A 14,560-nucleotide genomic window follows, 5' to 3' on the forward strand; every position below is an offset into this window, starting at 1 on the left:
GACACACACACAAAATTTATGCAAACGATCCGAATGTCCGTAGGTGAACACAGAACCAGTCTGGGGTATTTGTGTGCACTGGAGTGATACTTAGTCACAAGGGGAGTGACCACCGCCTCCTGCTGCTTCATACTGTAGCACGTGGACTTTGATTCGGCCTGTGTGAACCCCTAGAAAGGACTGAACTAATCTCTGGTGGTAGATGTCAGTTAGGGCAGTCTGAGATGCACGAGACCCCGGCCTCAAGCAGAAGCCATGGCAGGCAGGGAGGGACCTGAGGAAATTCCTAGAGAGACAAGATGTTCTGTGTCTCGATAAGGTGTGGGTTGCTCTTGTAGACTAATTGTCAAATCTGGACTTGAACCTGAACATGTACCTGTACATTTGTTGTTTATAAAGACTTAGAGGTCAGAGGTAGCCGGCCTAGCTTCAAGCCTGCTATCCCTCCTTGCTTCCTGGGTTGGCCGCCATCCTGCCATTCTCTCCCGTGAACCATTTCACCGTTGCTGTAAGGTTTGCAGTGAAGCGGTGAGAGGCCTGGCTGGAGCCTGTCTTACAGTAGATGGTCAGTAACTTAGCTGTTGCAGTTTTTAGTTGCTCAACTATTATCAAAGGTAATCTCTTCACTTTCTTTCCTTGAGGTGCTTTCTCGGGTGCTCTGGGCTAGGCCACACCCTTCCGGCCCAGCTTCTTGTCTTTTTGACTTTCTCCGTTCCATTTCTTATGGCAGCAGCTAGCTTAAACAGCACAGAGAAAGTGCAAAAATAAAAGTGGAGATTTTTTTAGTCGTAATTCTATTTAAATATGAGCCCCCTTTCCATACCGAGAATTGACTAGCAGTGGTCACACGGTGGATGAAGTTAATGAGGGTGTACGGTGCTTGATGGCATCATAGCTACTTAGCTGGCAGCCTACACAGGATGCTCTGAGACGCCTGGTAGAGAAGCCAGTGCTCCACACCTGATGTGGAGGGACAGCCAGGTGACACACACCTGCGTCCAACTGCAGACGTAGCCTCCCGTCTTTCTTTGAAGTAGAGTTTATACACTAACTGAAAGATCTGTCATTTGTCAAACTAATTACAGTGTGTGTTTCCTGTCTCTGCAGGAACTGTGAGACTGACCAGCTTGGCATGTGGAAATCAGCATATCTGGGCCTGTGACTCCAGGGGTGGGGTTTACTTCCGTGTTGGGACCCAGCCTCTGAATCCCAGCCTGATGCTTCCAGCCTGGATCATGATTGAGCCACCGGTCCAAGTAAGCAAAGCCAGCCTGAAAGAACTTGCCTGGTAGTAAGAGGAAGCTCTTAGGACAACTCCCAGGGGTGCATGGAGGTGCGCCCTATGAGCGCTCAGTCACTTGACACTCAGAGCTTGGAATCTGGTATCTGGGAAGGGTTAGAGCTGAACAGGCGATGTGAGGTTATCTGACCAACACAAGCTTTTCCCTCTTAAAAACATTTTGACTTGTCACCAAATGAACATTATCTTTAAAAAAAATTTTTTTAAATACATTTATTTACTTAATATATATGAGTACACTGTAGCTTTCTTGAGATATACCAGAAGAGGGCATCAGATCCCATTACAGATGGTTGTGAGCCACCATGTGGTTGCTGGGAATTGAACTCAGGACCTTTGGAAGAGCAGCCAGTGCTCTTAAACATTAAATTTTGTAATCAAAATTACAAAGAAGAACCTAAAATTTGCATAAAGTGTTGCCATGGAGATATCTGCTATTAGTGGGTTTGATGTTTCCCATGGCAATACTGAAGATTGAACCTCAGGTCTCACAAATGCCAAGCAAACCCTGGACTCTACTGAGCTGAGGTCACTGCCCTGGTACTAGTGTTCTGCGAGTGCCTTTTCTAGACTAAAGAGTTTTGTTTCCTGGGTTACTGAAGTGTTTGTCTCTTTTGTGTGGAGATTCAGTTCCATCAGTGCCCTATCCTAAAACCTACTCCTGGCTTTCAGTTTATAAGGTCTTCTGACATGTTTTGGGGGTATTTGTTTTGTCTTTTTCATTTTGTTTTGGCTAACTGCTCTCTCTGGAAGACCTAAATAGGCGTGGTTCAGGTACTAAGTATATTTCTCTTAAGCCTTACGTGAGGAGAGAATGCAATGGTTTAGACCACTAGCTGCTCAATTCCCAGCATCCTCATGGTGACTCATTACCCATTCTTAACTCTAGTTTAATGGGATCCAGTGTCCTCTTCTGGCCTCCTTGGGCAGCAGGCACACACGCAGTTTATAGAAATACATATAAAAACACATAATTTAAAAAAACAAAACAACTTAGGCTGGGAGATGATGACCTACCATGCCTTTACTCTCAGCACTTGGGAGACCGACAGGTGGCAGATCTCTGTGAGTTCAAGGCCAGCCTGGTCTACAGAGCATGGCTGTCCTGTCTGGTGTTCCAGGACAGCCATGGCTACACAGAGAAACCCTGTCTGGAAAAACAACAACAAAAAACAAACAAACCTTATGTGAGAGGCCATGACACCTCCAGAGTAATTTCTCAGGTTCCTGCTTGTCTGCTTTGTTGGGAAGATGTGAGGCTGTCTTATATAGAGGGGACGGGGCAGCAGGCAGGAACGAGTCCACAGGAACTATGGTTGTCTACATTCTGCGTGTCCTGCAGCCACAAAGTTAAATGAATGAATTCTAACACATGCTCTGCATGTCCTCCGCATGCAGTAGCACACTGAACACAGGACGGGCTTGGCCCTGAGTTCGGGCTTCAGCCTCGCTGTGGGTGAAGTCCCCAACACCTGCATGCAGGTGCCCTCCTCCACAGCAGTGTCAACACAGTCCTTCTCATCTTTCTTTTACTGATGACTTTATATTATTTAAGGGTTATAATTCAGCCAGGCCTGATAGTACTGGTTTGTAACCCTCACTGCTTAGCTGCTTAGGAGACTGAGGCAGAAGGATCTCAAATTCAAGGATTGCCGTGGTACAGAGTGAGAAGTCATCCTCAGCTAGTATGTAGTGAGTTCAAGGCCAGCCTGGGATAAATGGGGCCCTGTATCAAGAAACCAAGAAGGAATGAAGAGATGCTTGGTGCTCTAGTACACACTTTACTCCAGTAAAGGAGGCAGAGGCAGGCCAGCCTCCAGTGACCGGGCTACCCTGGTCTACATAGCTAAAGGATGGCCAAGCCTACATAAACCTGTCTCAATAAAACATAAAGGAAAAAAAGGAGTGGCAGTCCGCATAAACTTACCCTTCTATAGTATACTGTATATGATGCTGCAAGTTGTTTTTAGTGTGTTCACAAAGTTGTGCTCACCACTGTACAGTCCTGGAACATTCTCCTCATCCCAAGAGCAGAGGCTACCAGTTAGACTCCTGTGCACTCAGAAACCTCAAACCCAAAAGCCCGTCGCTGCCACGGATCCCTTCTTATTCCCTAGTCTACACAGTGCATATACTAAGTGGAATCCTGCTGAGGACCTGCTCCTCATCAGATGTCTTCCTCTGGGTGCTGTGTGCTCAGAGGTCTTCCATGTCTTAGCACACCTAAGTTCTTCATTCGCTTTATGACGTAATAACTCCATCACTGGAGACCACTGCTCATGCCTCACTTGATGGGTATTTGGCTTGTTTCTGCTTCCTAGCTGCTGGGAAGGCTCCTACCAGTATTTGCATACAAATCTTAGGGAGACACTTCCTTCTTCTTTGAGGAACAGGAACTTCCTGTTTTCTGCAGTGAATCTTTTATTTTACATTCTGCAAGCAGACTATGAGGGTTTCAGTTTTACTACATACTGACACCTAAAAATGTTTCCTAAACTTTTCTATTTTTAGTACATGTCAAATGGGTTTTGTTTGCTTATGATGGGTCTCACTGGCTGGTCTGGCACTCTCTACGTAAACCAGACATGCCCTGAACTTGCACCACCAGGAGAACAGGCATGTGCCAACAACCTGCCTCTTCCCTCTTTTGGTTCCTGGGATATTTTGTCACAGCACCAAAACAAGTCCACTGAACACAACTTGTGCATTTTGATTCCTATGGTAGATCCTATGCCGTGGTGCTGTGTAACACTATGTTGTACACACTGTCGGGATTGCGTTGCTGGTATTATTGAGGATTTCACCTTCACATTCCTGAGGAATAGTGATCGTGGATGTCCTGTTCTCGTCATGAGTGTCTGTAGTTGGTGCAGGATAATGCTCATCTCTAAAGTGCATGTGGTCTAGGTAGTTGCAGGCATAGCTGACAGTAGAGCTTCTGCCAGGGGTGCAGCAGCCCTGCACTCCGTCCTGTCGCTGCCTTAAAGAAAGACAGTGTTGAAATACTTCTCTTCTGTTTTGAAAGGCTTATGGAGGATTGGTGTTACAGAGTTTTTAAGCATTTGTCAGAATTTATCAGGGTAATAATATTAGCCAAGGCTTGTTTTTTTGTGTGTTTTGTATTTGTTTGTTTGGAAGTTTGGGAACGAGTCAGACTGTGTATCCCTGACTGGCATAAGATGTAGACCAAACTGGCCTCAAACTCAAAGATCTACCTGCCTCTACCTTTGGAATTCAACTTGTCTCTTTAAGATTTGTTTGTTTATGTGTCTGTGTGGGTATGTACCATGTATGTGCCCAGAGGTCAGAAGGAGGTGTGAGAACTCCCAATGTTCCAGTTACAGATGGTGTTGAAGTCCAAACTCAGGTTCTGAGTATGTCTTTATGAGAGTTGTTGTTGTTGTTGTTATTGTTGTAGTTGTTCAATTTGTATTTTATTTATCTATTTTTCATTATTACTATTGTAAGCGGACATTTGAGTGCTAGGGTGAGCTCCGTGGACATGTGCAGATCAGAGAGGGCTTTCAGCTGTCGGCCACCATGGGCTCCAGCCGCAGAGTGCAGGTCATCAGGCTTGTGCAGAGCGCTGTTACCTGCTGAACCCTGTCCCCAGTCCCGCTGTTACAGGCCCAGTCTCTTTATATGTCCCGTGAAAGGACCTCAAAGCTGTGCTCTGAGTGAGGCAGTGCCTTCAAGTGGCTGCTAAACATGGACTCCTTCAGCGGTGCCGCCGAACAGAGGTCTGCTCACTTCATATACTGCGGCGCGTGAGAGAAGGAACTCACTTTGCCTGGGGGTGTAGAGATCCAGGTGCTGTCACACTGGATCCTGGGGGAAGAGAAAAGAAGCTCTGTGTATGTGTGGGCCTTCATGAAGCACTTTTCCAGGAAGTACCCTTTCCTTCATCCTATTTTTTGCTCCCAAGAAGTAGAAGCCAGAGGACATTCTCCCTACTTCACCAGCAAGTGGCTTTGCTGCTTTGCTTAGAACAGTTTAAGGGGCCTGTTCAGCACACAACCCTACTATGAGGCAGAGCCTTACTGAGACCCACAACTGCTTCTCCTAGCCACCCTGCTAAGGCTCGTAGTGGAGTCCTTAACAGTGTAGGACTGAGTGTCATTTCTTGTTTGCTTGCTTCCTTCCTTCCTTCCTTCCTTCCTTCCTTCCTTCCTTCCTTCCTTCTTCCCTTTCTTCCTTCCTTTCTTATGTTCATTTCTTCCTTTCTTTCTTCATTGTTTTGTGCCTGCATGTATGTCTGTGTGAGAGTGTCAGATCTTGGAGTTACAGACATTGTGAGCTGCTATGTGGGTGCTGAGAATTGAACCCTCGTCCTCTAGAAGAGAAGTCAATGTCTTACCTGCTGAGCCATGTCTCCAGCCCCTGAATGTCATTTCTAAGGTTAGGGGTGACACTGAGCTATCACAGATGATCCTCCTGTAAAACTTGCTCCTTGGCAGTGCTGCTTTTCCTTGTCTGGCAGTTCTGACCCTGAGTAAAGCTTTGCCTTTTGACCCCAGCAAGCTCTGGTGACCTGCCACATAGGTGGCAAAGCTAAATACAGACATGGGTGTGTGATAACCTGATCTGGCTCCCTCCTCTGGCGCTAGGGTCCTAGGCCTATGTGGGGACACTGACTCCAGCAGCCATGAGGGAGCTCACGTCCATCCTGAGCTCACTGATATCACTCACAGGTTAATGATGAGACCAACAGGGACTTTTCTACAAATGAAAAAGTAAGTTCAGGAATGAGGAGTGGTGAGGAGTCCATTAAAAGATCCAACAGTCAGGAGGATTTTCTGAGTCTGAGGTTTAGGAAGTGTATGGTGGCTCCATAGCAGACTGTGAGTGACCTATGTGCCCTGGGTCCTCTGCACCTCTGCTCAGGCTTCCTGTCTCATTCGGGACACCCTCCAAGCTGTGCAGAGGTGGAGCACAGAGGGTACCATGGGCACATGAAGGGAGCAGAAGCCTCTATTTTTGTTTCCTGGTCTCTGTTAAAACCTCCCTCTGATAGTGGTTTTGGGGTGAAGTTTCGACAAAGTACTCAAAACAAATGACTCAGTTTTCAGACTTGCTAGTGCCTGGGAGGAGTTGGGAGAAATATTTTTAGTTGTATTTAGCAGGTTTAGAATTGGAGTTTGCAGAGATTTATGTCTGTATTTGGGGTGCCTCTAAAGCCAGAGCCCGTGGTGGTGTGTTCTTTCCTAGCACTGTAGGCTCAGTGGCTGAACTGAAGAGTCCTCAGGCACCTACCCTCGCTGACCCCACCCTGAGCAGGCTGGGCTTCTTCCTGATCCATCATCCCTGCTCAGCTGTGAGCCACTTCCCCAGCCATCTCCTCTGTGCGGTGGCATTATTGGCCATCCAGTGTTGTGTGCTCTGCCTACACTGAAGACTTGGCCTGGCAAAGCACACATTATATCACCAAGGCTGACAGCTGGCAAGTAGCCAAAACATGTAAAGTGTCATTTAAATCCCACTGCCGTCAATGTGTTGTGGTCCTATGAGCAGTTTCATTGTGCTGTGCTGGTCCATGAGCGTGAGAGGTCTTTCCGTCTTCTAAGGGTCTTCCACTGTTTCTTTAGTGTTGTAAACTTTTCACTGACGTGCTTTCTCACCTCCCTGGTTAGTTTAAATCCTTATGGTTTTTATATCTTCTGTTGTTGCTTTTTGCTTGTTTGATTGATTTTTAGGATTATTTCTTTTTATTTTTATGTGCAGTGGTGTTTTGCCTCTGTGTATGTCTGTGTGAAGGTGTCAGATCTTGGAGTTACAGACAGTTGTGAGCTGTCATGTGGGTGCTGGGGTTTGAAGCTGGGTCCTCTAGAAGAGCAGTATGTTCTCTCAACCTCTGAGGCATCTCTGCAGCTCCTGCTGGTTGGTTTGTTGATGCTGTTATGAATAAATTTTTTACTCCACTTTGTGTGTATGGTGTATGCATATGTATGTGTACATGTGGGTGCAATTGCCTGTGCATGCACATGTGGAAACCAGAGGTCAACATCACGTGCCTCTCCGTAGCCCTCTGCTTTGTTGTTGTTGTTACTGGTTTGTTTGTTGGTTGGTTAGTTTGAGACAGTATCTCTCACTGACCTGGTGCCAACACAGAAGCTAGACTGGCTAACGAGTGAAGCCTCAGGATTGATGTGCTTGTCTCTATGGTTATGGATGTGTGCTGCCATGGCCAGCTTTCACCTGGGGCTAGGGATCTGAACTCAGGTCCTCACACTACATGGAAAGTGCTTCACTAACTGAGCCATCTACCCATTCCTCCTGACAGTTTTTGGAGGTTTGTTGTTTATTCAGGAAAATGTTTGCCTGCATGTATGTATGTGCATGACATTCATGCAGTGCCAGTGGAATTCAGAAGAGAGCATTGGATCCCTGGAACTATAGCCGGTATGAGCCAGCGTATGGGTGCTAGGAACTGAACCAGGCAAGAGCCCATAACTGACAAGCCATCTCTGTAGCTCCTTTAACAGTTTGGAGACAAGGTTTCATGTACCCAGGGTGACCTTGAAGTCATGATCCTCCTGCCTCCATCCCTCAAATGCTGAGATTCCGTGGGTGTGTCACCATGCCCAGCTTCTGTGATTTCTTTTTCAGCAAGTTTGTTATTAGGTTATAGAAAAGCTCCTAATTTTTTTTAAAGATTTTGTGTGTGTTAATGCCTGCCTGAGTTTATAGTCACCACATTCCTTCTGGTGCCTGCAGAGGCCAGACATCATCAGAGCCCCTGGAACTGCGGTCACAGTCAGTGTGAGCGGCCATGTTGGTGCTGGAACCTGAGCTTAGGTCTTCTGGCTTCAGTGCTCTCAATGGCTGCATCAGCTCTCCGGGCCCTCATGTTTGTCATGGCAATTGCCTATCCCACTGCTCTGCTGACAGAGTATATTGGGGTTCAGGTTTTGGTTGAGTTTTACCATTTGCAAACTGGGGTAACTCAGCTTCTTCCTTTCCTATCCGTTCTCACCTTACCTGCTTCTCTTACCTTACTGCAGTCTAGCTGAGAGTTCAAGCACTATACTGAACAAGATCGAAGAGTCCACACAGCCTGTCTCATTCATAATGTCAGAGGAAGTGCTTTCAGTTTTTCTCTATGTATATAATGTTGGCTATAGGTTTGTTGAATATAGCTTTTATTGTATTGAGGTATATTCCTTCTATTTCTAGTTTCTTTGGAGCTTTTATCATGAAGTGATCTGGAGCTTTGTTAGAGGCCTTATCTGCATCTTCAGAGATGTGATTTCTGACTTATCTATGTACTATAATATTACTGGTTTGCATATGATGACCCACTCCCAAATCTTTAGATTAAATTACACTTGATTATGATATATGATTTTTTATGTTGTTGAATTCACTTCGCAAGTATTTTACTGAGAATTTTCATTTCTGTCTTTATCAGGGAAATCGGTCTGTAGTTTCTCTTTTTACTTTGTCCTTTTCTGGTCTGGGTAGGAGTCTGATGCTGGCAAGCTCCATAGAATGTGTTTGATAATGTTCAGATCCTCTCTGCCTTGTGGACTGGTTTCAAGAGCTTGCTGTTTGTTCCGTTTTTAAAGTCTTTTGAAAGAAACTGTGAAGCTGTCTGCTCTGGGCTTTTCTGTCTGGGGAGGCGATTGCTGTTTCTATCTCATTTCTTATCAAAGCATTTGCTTTCTGTGTGTTCTTGAGGTAGGTTTGTAGGTCATGTATATCTAAAGGTTCATCCTTGTGTCTGAGAATTCCTGTAGAGTTTTTGAATACAGATTTTTGGAAGCATTCCCTAATGACCCTCTAGATTTCATTGGTATCTTTTGCAACTTTCCCTTTTTTATCTCTAATTTTATTAATTTGTCTTCTCTTTTTCGTCTAATTAGCTAAGTGTCTATGGATTGTACTTAATTAACTTTTTTTTTTTTTGAGACAGGTTTTCCCTGTGTAGCCCTGGCTGTCCTGGAACTCACTCTGTAGACCTGGCCTCGAACTCAGAAATCCTCCTGCCTCTGCCTCCCAAGTGGTGGGATTAAAGGCATGTGCCAACACCGCCCAGCCTTAACTTTTCAAATAAACAACTCTTTGTTTCATTGATTTTCAAAGCTTTCTATTTTACTATAGTTGTGTGTGTGTGTGATGTTTGTGTGTGCATACATATGTGCCAAGGTGCATTTGTGAAAGGTCAAAGGACCTTGGAGTCAGTATTGGAGTCAGTTCTTTCCTTCCACCTTTATGTGTGTTGCTAGAGTCTAGCTCAGAACAAGTCTGAGTGCTCAGGTGCTGACACCAGATCCACGTTTGCACGGATTCCTCTCTAGACGCTTGTTGGATCTCTTTCCCTGGTGTGCAGAGGGCAGACCAGAGAGGCATACTTTGTGAATGTCTGCTTCTGCTCAGTGTAGAGTAGAGGACACTCTCCCATCTTACCCTTGGTCTGCGAGGTGTCCTGTTGCCACATGGTGATTCCCTAGATGTTAATACCTTTCTCTCTCTTCTTCACTTGCTGAAATTCTTACTTTGGTAGTTCCAAACCTAACCTCTTTTTGACCCCCACCCTGCATGCGTGCACGTGTGTGTGTGTGTGTGTGTGTGTGTGTGTGTGCAACCTTGTGCACACATATAGGGACCAGAAGACCGTAGCTACAGGTTCTCTCACTAGACCTGGAGCCCATCATTTTTCAGCTAGCCTACCAACCAGCAAGCCCCAGCAATCTCCTGTGTCTACCCCCTTAACACTGTGTTTATAGGAATGCACAGCCATGCTTCTTATCTGAGTGCTAGGGTTCCAGGATCAGGTCCTCATGCTCACACACAAGCATTCTTACCCATACGCCATCTTTGTAGCACCCACCAGGTCTTCATGAAGTGTCTTCTGTCTTCATGGCCCCTGTGTGTTTTTTGTGCCCCAGCTTGCCTGTTTATATGCTAACTTTTTAATAGTCTTTTCCTCCTTTCTGTACCAACTCATGGGTATACTGCAGAAAGTTTTGCTGGGGATCAAACTGCCAAGATCTTGCGGTGGGGAGAAAAAGGTCAGGAAAGCAAGTTGTATATGGCAGTGAGCAGAGTTCTGTCTCTGAGCTGATACAGGCTGTTCTAGTTGACTAGATGCCCTTGCCTGACATAGCTGACCTTTGGGGCAGCTTAAGTGAGTTCTTTCAGATGTGGGAGGTTCCTGATGGTTAAAGGGAGGTGCTTGGTATACAGAAACCCCCTTTAGGCCTCGGTTTCTCCCTAACAATCCTTCTGTTTAGGACAGTGTCAACAGCACTGCCCCTGTGGCGGGGGATGCTTTGGACTCACACTTCCTGCCCCCATCCTTATTTCTGTTGTCGGTTTTTGGTAGTGCTGGGAGCTCATCCATGGCAGGCACCTACCTCTGCCTAGGAGAAGTGGGAGGGGTTAAAGGTGTTCGCCATCACTAATTTCATGTTTTGGTCATTTTGAGACAGGATCTTAGTAAACTGCCAGGGTTTGTGATATCCTGCCTCAGCCTTCTGACCTTCCGAGTGGCTGGGATTACTGATTTGTGTGTGCCATCAGGTGTAGCTTTAATGTTTCTCTTTGTTCTTTGTTTGTTTGTTTGTTTGTTTGTAGTTTGGGTGGAAGTTGTTTGAGCTTTTTGTTTTTTTGTTTTTTGTTTTTTTGTTTTTTTTTTTTGAGACAGGGTTTCTTTGTGTGGCATTGGCTGTCCTAGAATTAAGTCTGTAGACCAGGCTGGCCTCAAACTCACTATCTAGTGGACAGATAGTGGTCCCAGTTGTTACCTGATCAGGAAAGAAGATGTCAGAGTTGCCGAGGAGACCTATTCCTGAGCATTCTTTCTGCAGTACCCCCCCACACACACACATGCACACACAACTACAAGTGCTGGCTTTGCTGGGTTCCGAAGAGGGTCCTCAAAGCCTATGCCCACAGTGACACTTCCTCCAACAAGGTCTCTAGATCACTTTGCCCTAGAATACATGAGGACTGTGTTACTCTGTGCAGTACCTGCTCTGGGACAGCAGGCAACTTTGGAGGGATTTGTTCTTGCCTATAAAACGTTGACAACACTCCATAGCATGTTGACCTGGACACAGGAGCAGCCAGCCTGGTGCCCAGCCAAGAGCCAGCTCCTGCTAGCTCTCTCTGCCTCCATCTCCCATGGTCCATACTGAAGGAAATGTCTCCTGACACAAAGGCACAGGCAGGAGGACTGATAGAGCTAAGAGGAAGTCTTCAAGTAGATGTCAGGGCCCAGGTAAGCTGGCCATGCTGGAGGATGCCTGTGCTTAGTGAATGTAAGCGTGGCCAGGGGCAGGCTGCATGCAAGCAAGCTGTGGGGCCTTCTCTGCCCTGCGGGCTGGTCTCACATTGGCTCACTCCCTTATCCAGACCTCTTCTACCTCTCTACGTCACCAGCTGAAGTTGTCTGGTTGTCTGCTGGGATACCCCATAATGTGACATTGTGATGATAGCCTTGTAAATGTCTTTCTTTCCTGTGAGACTGCTGCCAGGTGCAGAACCAGCAAGGAGCCCATGCCAGCCTTGCCCCTTCTGCTCATGACTGCCGCTCCACCCAGCTCCCTAAACTTCCTTCTCTGAGGACTGCCCCTTCCTATTCCAGCTTGCTGGGGTCACTTTGGTCAGCGTCCATTCTAGCCCCAATGACCAGATGTTGTGGGCCCTGGATAGCAGATGGAATGTGCACGTGCGAACTGGAATCACCGAGGAGATGCCCGTGGGGACAGACTGGGAGCACGTGCCAGGTAGGAACAATCTAACGGCTACCCTAGTATCCCCCACAGCCACGTAAGACAAGAACTGAAGTCAGTCTAACTTGAGGTCTCCCAGCTCCACTGTCTGTAAAACAGGCTGTCACCCACGCAGTGGCCATATAGAGGTCCTGGGTACTCGGCTGGGTCTGAGATGTTCTGAAGCAGAAGCCAGGTAAAGACCCGAAGGGCATTCCTTGCTGAGAGAACCCAGGCCAGCCTACTGTGGGAATGTGGGGAATACAGCTTTCTCAGTCCCCCAACTCCTATGTGGCTGGGCCAGCCTCCTGGGCACTCTCTGCCTTGGTGCCCAGCACTGTACAGTGTCACCACAAGCCCTGATGGCCAACAGTGTCTGGAGAGAGCAGCACTGGGAATGGTGCTCTAGATGTATGTTCCAGAGGTGAGCTGATACCAAGTTTGCCCACAGGATTGCAGGCCTGCCAGTTGGCACTGAGCACCAGAACTGTGTGGGCCCGCTGTCCAAATGGTGACCTTGCCCGCCGCTATGGTATCACAGACAAAAACCCTGCTGGAGACTACTGGAAGAAAATTCCCGGAAGTGTGTCCTGTGTCACAGGTAGGTGCTTGGGCATGGTAGACTTGGTATCTCCTGGGGGAAGGTGGAGGGCGGGTGAGGGCGGGTGAGGGGATGTGAAGAGGCCGCTCCAGCTCAGCTCCACATCCCACAGCCAGAGCCAAGGACAAGGCCCAGCTGTGGAGTGCTCCAGACACCGGTTCTGCAGGAACCCGAGCTTAGTTCCACAGCTGGGAGCAAACTGCCTGCACAGCTACACACACTTATAATCCAAACACCGGAAAGGCTGAGGAGGTAGATTGTGAGTTCTAGGCTAACCTGGGGTACATAGTGAGTTCCAAGCCAATCTGGGCTATAGTGTGAGACTCTTGTCTCCAAAAAAAAAAAAAAAATCCTAGGAAATTACACTGAGTGAAGACAGCACAGGCTGGAGAGATGAATGGCCACTCCTCCTCATCCCTGAGCTGTAACATCATCACGGCCTGACCAGACCCAGGGCTGACCACCTCCCCGTCCCTTGTCTCAGACAATGCGGTTTATAAGACTGACTGACTGTCATCTTTACAGTGACCTCATCAGACGAGCTATGGGCGGTGGGCTCCTCTGGCTGTCTCCTTCAGCGGCTGACAAAGACCTTCAGCCACTCACACAACCCTCAGAACAGCCAGGCAGCCACCTCCCACCCTGAGGAGCTGGAGGACGAGTGGGAGGTCATCTGAAGCCAGGCAGCCAGTGATGGAGGAAGCCGGGTTCTGTGATGGAGGCCGCTGTCTCCCGGTGGCTCACGGACGGACATGCCTCATCCACGAGGCTGGACACCTCACACTTGCTTTCATCTGTATTTGTTTTGGTCTCATTACAGAACTCACAGCCTTAGCCTTGTGCTTGGAGCTGTTGCTGTAGGAGCAGCACCTTTGACATCTTGCCAAGGTCACCTCCAAGTGGGAACAGCGGCTGCTGCTCAGTTGCATGCACTAGTTACCTGTGCACCACAGTAAATTCTTATCAGCAACTAAGGGTCCTGGTGTGTGAGCCAAGAGGGACACCGCCAGAGGCAGGTGACTCAAAGCCAGGAAGAGTTGGGCACATGTCCATTCCAGAACCCCAGACCAGATGGCCGGCAGGTCAGAGCTTGCAGCCACTGGATGTGTTTGGTGATAGTGTTGACTTTATCATAGGGGTCTTCTCTCCTAGAGATTCAGACCACAGTGCATCCACACCGGGCATTCAAGGTGGGAAAGTAGCCGTGATGGGGCTTTCATCAACATGCACACACCCTAGTCTCCTCATGTTGCCCGCACTCAGGGTAGCTGCCCACCCCCTGCCCACCTCAGCCAACACAACAGCCAATGGGTGCAGACAGAACACAGATGCCCACATAGCCCAGCACAGGGGTGCTGAGCTAACCTAGAGACATCTTTGGAATGACATTTGACTAGTATGCTGGTAGGCATTCTAAAGCCAGGCTCTTCCTCAAAAGATGGATCTAGTAATTGCCTTTTTGTTTGTTATGTTACAAACCTGAATAAGATACCTCACTTAAAATCAAGTCTCACAAATTCAGGAGATAAATGTATCTTCTGAAAACAGTGAAGGTCTTTTGTTCCTTCAAGAGGTTTATCCTAAGCCCACCTTGTCTTGGCTCTAGCTTTGCAGAGGTGGTCATTCCCTATCATGTCCTCAACCCAAGAGCAGCCAGTGTCTGCAGTGGGTCTAGCCTTGACTCCCCAGGAGCTGGTGGGATACAGTGCCTCTGCTCACGGTTGCCGTGTCCCATCACAGTGGTCGGGACAGAGCATCTAAGCTTCAAGGGCAGGCTACCCACCGTGCGTCCTTCCCTGAGCCTGCTGTCCACCCTGCTTACCAGGTCCCTGCCACTGCCCCAGACTGGCTGCTTTTTTTTCAGTCCGCCTGGTCCAGGCAGTTACTTGATGTCTGTTTTCTACTAAGCATGTGTCAGGGCCCCAGCAGTAATGAGGCAGAGGC

At 47.6% G+C, this 14,560-nt stretch overlaps 1 protein-coding gene across 1 annotated transcript in view; it reads left to right on the forward strand.

Annotated features, from left to right (window-relative positions):
- Tecpr2 (tectonin beta-propeller repeat containing 2) overlaps nucleotides 1-13,586 on the forward strand; it is a 96,043-nt gene extending 82,457 nt beyond the window's left edge. The window contains exons 17-20 of the mRNA XM_028764488.1: nucleotides 1,108-1,256; nucleotides 11,889-12,030; nucleotides 12,467-12,616; nucleotides 13,142-13,586. Of these exons, the coding sequence (XP_028620321.1) occupies nucleotides 1,108-1,256; nucleotides 11,889-12,030; nucleotides 12,467-12,616; nucleotides 13,142-13,293 (593 nt within the window). The 3' untranslated portion in view covers nucleotides 13,294-13,586. The remainder of the gene's footprint in view (nucleotides 1-1,107; nucleotides 1,257-11,888; nucleotides 12,031-12,466; nucleotides 12,617-13,141) is intronic.
- The last annotated feature ends 974 nt before the right edge of the window (nucleotides 13,587-14,560 follow it).

Source organism: Grammomys surdaster, unplaced genomic scaffold (genome assembly GCF_004785775.1).
Source record: "Grammomys surdaster isolate TR1022 unplaced genomic scaffold, NIH_TR_1.0 144, whole genome shotgun sequence".
NCBI lineage: Eukaryota > Metazoa > Chordata > Mammalia > Rodentia > Muridae > Grammomys > Grammomys surdaster.